At 39.0% G+C, this 9,713-nt stretch overlaps 2 protein-coding genes across 2 annotated transcripts; both read left to right on the forward strand.

The window, feature by feature from the left end:
* Nucleotides 1-488: 488 nt before the first annotated feature.
* Nucleotides 489-785, forward strand: LOC120225075 (keratin-associated protein 3-3). Its single transcript, XM_039223305.1, has one exon. The coding sequence runs from the start codon at nt 489-491 to the stop codon at nt 783-785; it is 297 nt and encodes a 98-aa protein (XP_039079236.1).
* A 5,890-nt stretch (nt 786-6,675) lies between these two features.
* Nucleotides 6,676-6,972, forward strand: LOC120225074 (keratin-associated protein 3-3). Its single transcript, XM_039223304.1, has one exon. It carries the CDS (start codon nt 6,676-6,678, stop codon nt 6,970-6,972), a length of 297 nt encoding a protein of 98 aa, XP_039079235.1.
* Nucleotides 6,973-9,713: the final 2,741 nt, after the last annotated feature.

Raw genomic sequence — 9,713 nt, forward strand, 5'->3', positions numbered from 1 at the left:
TTGTTGACTTCACTGAGAAAATGGTCCAGTTAATCATTTGAGTTGCATGTTCTGATATTAGTAACTAAAAAGTGTATCATGTTATGCATATTATTTTAAATTAAGGAGGAGAAAAACAAGGAAAAGAATGCAGCATCTGAAACTATAGCTAAATTGTCACTCAGACTGATTATCCATATTTCATGTAAGGTTTGGCATTCCAAGACCCTGTGAAGATAAAATGTAATCATCTTATGACAAAAATGGCAAGTCAATGAGTCAAAAACATGATGTATCTTAATAAGGGCAGGACTCTTAATGGACAAGTAAATACCAAGCTGATGAGAGAATCTTAGCGAAGAAGGGTGGGATAAACAAAAATGAAGCCTTCTGGTTGGACCGACACCCACTGGGGACCATATATAAGAGCCCCAAAGCAAGAGGAGACATTTGTATCTCAGAAACCTCGCCTTTCCAGGAAAGCAGAAGCACCCCAGATTCCCAGCGCCATGGCTTGCTGTGTGCCCTGCTGCTGCAGCGTCCCCACCGGCCCCGCCACCACCATCTGCTCCTCTGACAAGTGCTGCCGGTGCGGAGTCTGCCTGCCCAGCACCTGCCCCCACACGACCTGGTTGCTGGAGCCAACCTGCTGTGACAACTGCCCCCCACCCTGCCACATTCCTCAGCCCTGTGTGCCCACCTGCTTCCTGCTCAACTCCCGCCAGCCCACCCCGTGCCTGGAGTCCCTCAACCTCACAACCTACACGCAGCCCTCCGGTGAGCCCTGCATCTCAAGCTGCTGCTGAGCGACGGCTGCTTTGCTCCCTGCCTGACAATGGAGAACCCAGAAGCTGTCTATCCAGTATTCACTTGCCTCAGTAGTTGACCATGATATTGCGGCAGACCAGATGGCCCAGATATGGAAAACCTACCTTTCATTTTAATGGAAAGAAAATCAAGAATTTCTTTATGGTTATTTGGCTGAATAACCATTTGGTTCATCTGGGCAGGTGAACATCATCTGTGATCAAACTTCTATGGAAATCTGTAAGGACCCAGACTGTATTTTCTTGGTCACATTGCTTCTTAGATCCCATTTCTTCTACTGGATATTTTCATAGAGCAAAAAAAAAATTCTTCATGGGTTTTCCAATAAACTTTATTTCTCTGGAAAGATATGTTGTTTGTTTATGTTAGTGTTTTTGGTATATTTCCTTAATTTAAAAAAAAGGTAAAGATAAAATGATTATTGTATTAAAAAAGAAGAAGCATCTACTAGAAGAATGACTGGAACTAGCTAGTTTTTAGGCTGCTAACGTCAAACTGGTTAGCTTTTACATTCTCCCCTTTTCCTCAGACAAATGCAATCTGAGGTGAGCCAATGTTTACTTATCTATACGTTGCTGATTAAATCACATTATTAACTCACACAATCCTTAAAACATCACTAATAGATGAGAAAAATGAAGCTTTAAGAGTTACTCAATATTCTCAAAGTTATTTAGTAAGAAAGCGAGAATTCAGCTCCTGGTATATCTGACTTTAAAGCCCAAATCTTTCTACCATATCACAGAGCCTCCAATTCCAAGGACCAGAAGCTGAAGGAACAGTTATGGCCTCAACTTACAACATGCAAGAGAAATATAAAATGTAAGAATCTCTAACAAAATCATCACATCCGATTATAACGGAAAATCTAGTGATGCACAGATTAAAAGTGGCAGGTATTCAGTTTGAAGACCTGAGTCACTAAGTGGGCCTACCAATCTCGACTTCATTTTTCCTTAGAGAAATCTTAAGCGGTCAACTCCACTAGCAGGGCCCAAGGAATATAACTCTACTTGCCACCATCAACAGAATGCCAAAACTCTTCAGATGATAGGCTGAGAACTGGAGCTAAAGACTTGATTAAACATGATTTAATCTGAGATAATTATACTTCTTTTTACCAACCTATTTCATTTTATCTTGAGCAGATTATCCTTTGCCCTGCCTTAGAAAGGTAATACATATATAATACATATACAACACATTTTACGATGTACATATGATGCATGCATAATGTGTATATATATATATATATATATCTTTCATATATAAAGGCACAAGTCAAAATCTGAAAAGCATTAAGCTAAAACCAAAAGAATATATGTGAAAAAGACAAAGGCAGGGCAGGGAAGCACCAAGTGCCTATAAATATGCTTCTAGGGGTATCTGGATGGCTCAGTCGGTTGAGGATCCAACTTTGGCTCAGGTCATGATCTCATGGTTTGTGGGTTTGAGCCCCATATCCAACTCCATGCTGACACTGTGGGACCTGCTTAGGATTCTCTCTCTCCCTCCTTCTCTGCTCCTCCCTTGCTCATGCTCTCTTTCTCAAACATGTTTTAATAAATAAACATGTTTCTAAATATCCTTAGTGTGCCTGTGAGTTCCTCCAGAATGAGATTTCTCAGAGGATCCCACAGGCTCATTAGTGGTTTGAATGAATAGAACTTAGAACCTTGGGGTACACGGGACACAACCTAGAATACTGCCAATAAGTGATTCAGTCCCTTCACAAATTCCTTTGGCCAGTATTTCATGAGTGCTCCCCCTGCACCAGGCTGAATCCAGGCTAAGGACATAAAGATAAAAGAAATGTTATCACCTAGAGTGCTAAGTTTCTCTCAGATCTGGTGAGGGAAACAGACAAGTTATTATAATCACAATACATGTGGTCTACATATGGTGGATGGGTGTATTTCTAAGGCCATGTGGTTCCTGCTGTGACTGACGTGAGCAGCACGGCATGCAAGCACACAGAAAGAGTAATCAAAACCCAGATCTGGTGATTCAGCATCAGGGTGAGGGATAGTTATAGAAAGCCACCAAGCTATCCAGGCTAAGCGTTAAAAGATGACGAGGCAGGAGAGGTAGGGAGCGGCTGTTCCAAACAGAACAGCAGCTTACTAACTCATGAACTGAAAGCACTGAAGATGGGGAGGAGAGAGGGAGTGGATGAGGGGAGAAGAAATGCAAAGGCTCTAAGGCTGGGGCTCCTTAAGCAAAGGGTTTTAAGACTGAAACCTCCAAGGAAAGAGAGGTTTGAAGCAAGAAACTAACAATCATATTTTGTTTCTTTTTATTATCAACCTTCAGTTTATATCTTCACTATCACTTCACTTCCCCCTGTAGGGGTCAAGGGCAAGCCACCCCAAATGCGCCACTTTGGCATACTGATTATTTCAAGTAAAAATCAGCTAAGAAACAGCCTATGCAAGGACATTCAGACACTCCTCTGTCCATGAGAAAGCAGGGAATAAATTTCCCACAGGAAAGATACCCTCTCTGTACAATGCGGTCAAAAGACATCCTTATTATCATCAGAAAGAGGAAATTCAGAGCTGAGAAGGCTGTACAAACAAACCTTGCTAACTTTTACTAATTTACTACCACAGCCCAAAGTCTTACTATTTGAAGCTCCCAAAGTTAAGTTTTCTTTGACCTGTCAATTCCTCATACATTGTCTCTTTGTCTAAAAAGTATAAAAACTGCTTGCCGTGGTCATTTCTTTAAGTCTCAATTTCATTATTGGGACTCTGTGTGGACATAATAAAACTTCGGTGTTTTCTCCTGTTACTCTGTCCCATGTAACTAAATCTTAGGCCAGTTGAAGGACCTTCAAGGGGAGAAAAAGAACTTTTCCTTCCACACAAGCCCTTTGACTCTAGATGTTATAATTAAAACTGGGCAAGTGTGTGTGTGTTTGTGTGTATGTGTGTAGACTTTCAGCAATTTGAAAATCTACATGTAATTAAGAATTACCATGTTTTTCCTGCATTCGCTTAAAGGAAAAAGATACCCTTTATTTCTAAAAATAGAATGTTTAGTATCTCTGACACATACTAAACTTAAATGGTAAACCACAAGAAAGGTAGTTCAATGTCAATAGCTCCTATATTTAGTTTTTTAACAAGTCAGTCATCAGACTAAGGCAAATTAGCTCACCTGTCTAGGATTCACTGTCATAATTTATGAGCAAAGGATAGTTATACCCAGGTCACTTATGCCATGGCAAAGAAAAGAAATTTTAATAAAGTACTATAAATCTTTTCGATAAAAGAGAGGAGTTTATCATCATAAACATTATTTTACAACTGTTTCTAATCTGTAACTTTTTTTTTCTAATCTGTAACTTTAAATCTTATTTATAATTATGGGAAAATAACATTCTACACAGAACAGTACCAGTTTCTTTATCCTCATAAGCTTGCCTCAAATACTGCATTCTAAATAAGACAGCACTCTTTCTGCCATGAAATTCTGTAAGAAACTGCAAACCTCTCTGTAATGTTTTTTTCTTAAAATGTCAAAATTATTTCCTTTTGCTTAAAATCTTTATGCTTTTAGAACCCTTCCTATCATAATGTGTAGTAATAGTAACTTAGAATAATATGTTCATGATAAACCTGCCATCAGACTCCAAGTTCTACGAGAGCAAGAATGATGTCTGTTTTGTTCATTCTATTATATCCAACGTTTATCACAGTGCTTGGCACATGGGAACTGCTACAGATAAATGTCTATTAAGTTATTTTAAAAATACTGAAAATATAAGGGTGCCTGGGTGGCTCAGTTGGTTAAGCATCCAACTCTTGGTTTCAGCTCCGGTCATGATTTCATGGTTTGTGAGACTGAGCCTTGCATCAGGTTCTACACTGACAGTGTAGAGCCTGCTTGGGATTCTTCTCTCCCTCTCTCTGCCCCTCCCTGAATCCCTCCCATTCTCTCTCTCTTTCAAAACAAATAAATACATTTTTTAAAAAGCTTTAAAACAAAAATTTTTAAATGCTGAAAATATAAATCAGTCCTAAGTAAAAGAGTGAGACCTAGCAGGTATGCACTCAGAGATAAATCTGGGTGAAGTCCAGGGATACCAAGAGAGATTAAAAATCCTTCCTTCCAAGCAGAGCCACATTTTTTTAATTCTGAAGTTTATTAATTTCTGTGCCAGCTATTTTCTCTAATTGTGGGTACAAACCTCCAGATAAATGTTTGCTACTTCCTGTAAGGCTGCTCTTTGACTTTTCTGCAACTAGTTTTTTTCTTCTTTAGACTGTTTCTTTCCTTTCTTCCTTACCTCAAGTTTGTTTGACCTACAACTTATTTGGATAGTGATGATAATAATTTATCTTTATATAGCACTTTATGCTGGTCTATGGACAATAATCTTCTGAATGGAAGAATGTAGATATTATGATCCTTATTTTGCAGGAAAGAAAGACAAGCCTTTAAAAAATGAATGACTTGGCATAACAAGGAAAGCAATGAGCAGGACTGGAACCCAGTAAAGAGCTCTTCTGACTCCTAATGTGGTCCACAGTTGTTACAATTGCCACAGTTATCACCTTTAAAATAACCTAAATGATTAATAATATAAAAATTTTAAGTAACTTGGAAGTATAACTATACGATGAATGCTAGGAAACATTAAAAATACATTATCAGGCACCTGGGTGGCTTAGTCAGTTAAGTGTCCGACTTTGGCTCAGGTCGTGACCTCACAGCTCGTGAGTTCGAGCCCCTCGTTGGGTTTTGTGCTGGCTCAAAGCATGGAGTCTGCTTCAGATTCTGTGTGTCTCTCTCGGTCTGCCCCACCCCTGCTTATGCTCGCGCTCACACTCATGCTCCACATGCTCTCTCTCCAAGAATAAACATAAAAAAAAAAAACTTTAGTAACATTATAAAATATATTTAAGAATACAAGATAATGAAAGTATATACATTTAAACAAAAAGGCAAGGCATAGAATCATAGGTAATGATTCCCATGTTAAAATGATAAGCAAATGTATAAAAAAATGACCAGAGGGATATACACAAGTATGAATAAAGAATTTCTCTTGATGATAAGATTATGAGTGAGTTTTCTTTATACTTTTCTATTTTGTCCAAATTTTTAAATAAATATATAAATATATTATATATTATAATATATAATATATTTATATATTATAATATATAATATATATAAATAAATATATAAATATATAATATTTATAGTCAAAACTGAAATGACAGGTGTTTTTTAAAGCCTGCCCATATTTCTCAATAACATATTTCTCCATGTTAATGTAAGTTTGATCTTCAAAAGTCCCAAAACTTAACTAACACAACGTTATATGCTAGTTATATCTCCACAAAAAATTATGTAATTTTTTAAAAAGCCTCAAAGCAAAAAAAAAGTTACTAAACTTAAGTTCAACTTTTTAAAACATCATCAGAACAACTGATACAGATAAAGGTAAAGAGAATGAACATGAGACCAGCACCAGAGAGAAGACCTACATACTATGGTGTACCATCATGCAATTTTTCCCAGCAGGGCTGGTGTCAGAATTATAATAGCAGAAGCTTTTGTAAAGCTTGTGTTCCAGTCACAAATAGCAAGAGTAATCAGTGCAGATTTAGCAAGGAACTCAAATAAATGTTAATTAGGAGAATAGAGACTCTTTACAAGCATCTAAATGTCAAACCAATCAAAGGATAATGGGTACACTAATATAAACAAGAACCAGGAAAGAAGCCTTCTGGTTGGACCGACACCCACTGGGGAGGGTATATAAGAGCCTCAAAGAAAGGAGGGACAGTCACAACTCGGAAGCCTCATCTATCGTTACAACCAAATCAATTAAAAACCCAGATTCCCAGCGCCATGGCTTGCTGTGTGCCCTGCTGCTGCAGCGTCCCCACCGGCCCCGCCACCACCATCTGCTCCTCTGACAAGTGCTGCCGGTGCGGAGTCTGCCTGCCCAGCACCTGCCCCCACACGACCTGGTTGCTGGAGCCAACCTGCTGTGACAACTGCCCCCCACCCTGCCACATTCCTCAGCCCTGTGTGCCCACCTGCTTCCTGCTCAACTCCCGCCAGCCCACCCCGTGCCTGGAGTCCCTCAACCTCACAACCTACACGCAGCCCTCCGGTGAGCCCTGCATCTCAAGCTGCTGCTGAGCGACGGCTGCTTTGCTCCCTGCCCGAATTTGAAAGAGTGAAGCCAGAAGCTTCAGCGTTCACCTGTCTCAGAACCCGCAGCAACACATTTTCCAAGCTGGAACAAGGATGATGTTCTCCCTCAAAAAGAAACCAAGAGACGTTCAATGGCCGTATGGTAGACACCAGTGACCCAGGGCAATCTGAACAGGGGGGCGCTACTGGCTTCCCAAAGTTTTTCATTTCCTCCATATTAAAGTTTATCTTTCTTTGGGTGCTTTGGGAATTCTGTTTCCAGTGCTGGGTGGTAACTTTCTGGAAACAGAGGAGCTTCTTCATGATCATACTAATAAATTTCACATCTCTGGCATAGCACAAATGTCTACAATCACTTTTGTTTATTTTTACTAATTCATTAAATGTACTTCTTAACTCCAAAAGTCAGCATTTTAAGAAAAGCCGAGAACACGTGCAAAACTAAAAATGGTGAATAGTACAGACAAATATTTCTTGCTTTTGTTGTTCTTGTTGTTTTAAAAAAACTAAATGGCCTTGCATACACAATGGTCTACTATATCAGCAAACATGCAGGTAGACTTTCCCTGACTTGTCCTCCCCCAAAACGGTTTAAGGTAGATTGGGAAATACTGAACATGATATGAAGATATAATATATCAACTCCAGGTGACCTGATCTGTTTATGCAAAAAAAAATTAGTAACTTTATAATGTCATTATTCATTCAGTAATCATTTATTAAACACCTAATTATGTGTCTCGTATTTTATTGTCCCTGCTCAAAATGAGCAGACAGCCTAGCAGGTCAAGCACATGCAAACACAATACCCATTCATTTCTTCATGCAATTAACAATTATTAATTGAAGCTAGGCACTGTAGTATATAAGAAAAGATATAAGTGCTCTATTAGTAGTTTTGGTAAAGTGCTGTGATACCATAAAATTGAGAACAATTAAGAAATTAAGATTGCTGCCATGGTGATAGACAGGAAGAAGGCATAATTGACTGAAAAAGATAAATTGACTGAACTGGTGGTCAAAGGGATATGGAAGAGAAACGGCTGTCAAAGAGATTAGGCAGTGGGGTTATGTCACCAACTAAGCATGGGAACAGGGAAGAAAGAATTTAAAAAGGAAATACTATATTCTGCTCTAGACGTGTCAAGTTTGAGGCACAGATAGCATATTGAACTAGAGTTCAGGTGGCTGGAATTTGCACAACAGTGTTCTAGAGAGGAAGAAGAAGTATACAGGAAGGTACAAAAGTCAGTGTAAACGTTCTTATGAAGTACTTGCAGAGGGCTGGGTTGCATGCACACAGGATAAAATCCCATGAGGCTGACAGAGTGGCTGCTGGGGGATAAAAAGATGAATGGAGATACCAAAGCCCATCAGTACTAACAGACAATAAAGTTCCAGGACATCCAGAGATGACAAAGCTCTCCGAGTACCTCTGGCACTCACATGATGTTCCAGGACACACCAAAAGAGTAAAAATCACAACCTTGAGTAAAGGACATACCAAATTATACTTGCTCTATAAGAGTCCAAAACCAAGGCTGAGAGGATCAAGAGGATCATCCAGTGATTTAACTTCCGGTCAGAACAAAACTCAACACTCAGCACTCCACAACATATCAAGACTTCCTAAAATATATCCTCTAGAATGAACAACATATAATTAAAAACTGTCAGACACGTGAAGAAGCAGGAAAATGTCATCCATAAAAGAGAAAAAGCAGCCAATAAAAACAGGTCCATAGATACACAGATGTTAGAATCAGCAGACAAGAATTTTATAAGTTATTGTAAGTATTTTCACGGACATAGGGAAAGATGAACACAATGTGAAAGGAAAAAAGTGAACAAGATGGGGCAACTGGGTGGCTCAGTTGGTTAGTAGTCTGGCTTCGGCTCAGGTCACGATCTCACGGTTTGTGGCTTCGAGCCCCGCATCAGGTTCTGTGCTGACAGCTCAGAGCCTGGAGCCTGCTTCAGATTCTGTGTCTCCCTCTCTCTGCCCCTCTTCCACTTGCTCACACACATACTCTCTCTTTCTCTCTCTCTCTCAAAAATAAACATTAAAAAAAATTTAAGTGAACAAAATGAAAAAACTCCCCAGAAAAGCAAAATTTTAATTTTTTATTTAATAAGTTATTAACAACCTAAATTTTACTTACTTAAATTAGAGAGAAGCAGATAAAAATTCTGGAACGAAAGAGTACAATCTGCAATAAAGAATTCAATCGATGGCCTTACTATCAGATTGGAAACTGCCAACTAGGAGTGAGGTCAGTGAATTAAGATAACTTAAAGTAATGTTAAAATAGGTCAAAATTATCAAAACTAAAACAGAGAAAGAGACTGAAAAAAATAACGAACAGAACCTGAGCAGCCTCCTGTTGGACAGTACCGAGTGACCCAACAATTATGAAACAGGAGTACCACAATGATGGGAAACTGAGGTAGAAAACTTGGATACAAAAAGGCTGAAAACTGTCCGAATTTAGTGATATATTTCATTAACCTACAAATTGAAGAATCTCAACAAATCCCAAGAAGGTAACACAACCTATACACACACACACACACACACACACACACACCACCTAGATATATCATAATCAAACTGCTGTAATAAAAAAGATCAATAGGGGGCACTTGGGTGGCTCAATCGGATAAGCCTCCAACTCTTAATTTCAGCTCAAGTCATGATCTCCCGATCTGAGATGGAAGCCTGCCGC

Source organism: Hyaena hyaena, unplaced genomic scaffold (genome assembly GCF_003009895.1).
Source record: "Hyaena hyaena isolate Hyena2069 unplaced genomic scaffold, ASM300989v1 scaffold_1306, whole genome shotgun sequence".
In the NCBI taxonomy this organism is placed as follows: Eukaryota; Metazoa; Chordata; class Mammalia; order Carnivora; family Hyaenidae; genus Hyaena; species Hyaena hyaena.

Bases quoted from the DNA above. Each gene is read 5' to 3' on its own strand.
- LOC120225074 (XM_039223304.1), top strand. From the start codon at position 6,676: ATGGCTTGCTGTGTGCCCTGCTGCTGCAGCGTCCCCACCGGCCCCGCC.
- LOC120225075 (XM_039223305.1), top strand. From the start codon at position 489: ATGGCTTGCTGTGTGCCCTGCTGCTGCAGCGTCCCCACCGGCCCCGCC.